At 46.5% G+C, this 918-nt stretch overlaps 1 protein-coding gene across 1 annotated transcript in view; it reads left to right on the top strand.

The window, feature by feature from the left end:
• Positions 1-918, top strand: part of LOC119589092 — a gene marked incomplete at its 5' end in the record, with an annotated part of 9,180 nt that overhangs the window by 5,204 nt on the left and 3,058 nt on the right. The window contains 2 exon segments of the mRNA XM_037937668.1: positions 30-222; positions 391-513. Of these exon segments, the coding sequence (XP_037793596.1) occupies positions 30-222; positions 391-513 (316 nt within the window).

Here is a 918-nt window from a genome sequence, read left to right as displayed (position 1 = left end):
CAGTAACTCAAGCATACATACCCCTCCAGCGGCGTGTGGACGTCGGTGTACCTGACCCGCGTGGCGCGAGTGAAGGGCGTGTACAGCTCGTCCGCGGTCATCGTCGGGGCAGTTTGGGTGATGACGGCGATCGGCCTCGGCCACGGGATCCTCACCTACCAGTCATCGTACTCTGACGTCGTGGCAGGCGGTCTCATCGGCGCCGCGGGAGCTCTGTACCTGGTAGGGGCCGCCATCACAAGACTAAGAGAACCGGGACTCTCTCGTTTCTTGTAATAAATACGATGGTCATAATATGGATAGGAGAAAACCCAATTTGTTATCCCATTCAAAAAAATGAAAACAAGAACGAATCGTCACAGAGAAACCTCTCAACTTTCCTGTCTTTAGATCTTCGGTCTACTGAATGGCTTCAGCGAGAAGAACTGGAAGGTGAGCGTCATCAAAAGGCGGTCCCTCCAGGCCCAAGGAAATTCGAACCTCATGCCCATGGTCCCTCTGGCAGGCTCTGATGTAAGTCCTTCCCAGTGTGTGGAAATTACACATGTTTTATTTGTCCCGCTGTCTTGGCGCGTGTGTTGGGGCTGGATGCTACCTTTTGTAGATTCAGTATTCTTACGTATTGTTTTCTTTAATTTGTTGCTCCACATAATCAGAAATACTTTGCCTTAAATGTTATTTTCTATAGATTCGGGTTTTTATATCGTTTTGATCTTGCTAATGTGATGGACTTTCAAGTTTCAATTATTATCTTTCTCTTTTTGTAGATTCATATCTTTTAAATCTCGTTAAATCTTGCTGTCCCCCACGATATGCACGAGGTCATTGCTATAGATAGAGAGCGACCGAACGCAGCTGTACTATCATGTGCAATATTATTATAAAGTTCTTTTCCCCGCCGTGACTATCGATATTGCT

This window comes from Penaeus monodon, chromosome 25 (assembly GCF_015228065.2).
Source record: "Penaeus monodon isolate SGIC_2016 chromosome 25, NSTDA_Pmon_1, whole genome shotgun sequence".
Taxonomy (NCBI): Eukaryota; Metazoa; Arthropoda; class Malacostraca; order Decapoda; family Penaeidae; genus Penaeus; species Penaeus monodon.
Note: the sequence above shows the minus strand (reverse complement) of the source record. Positions and strands in the feature narration are given on the sequence as shown.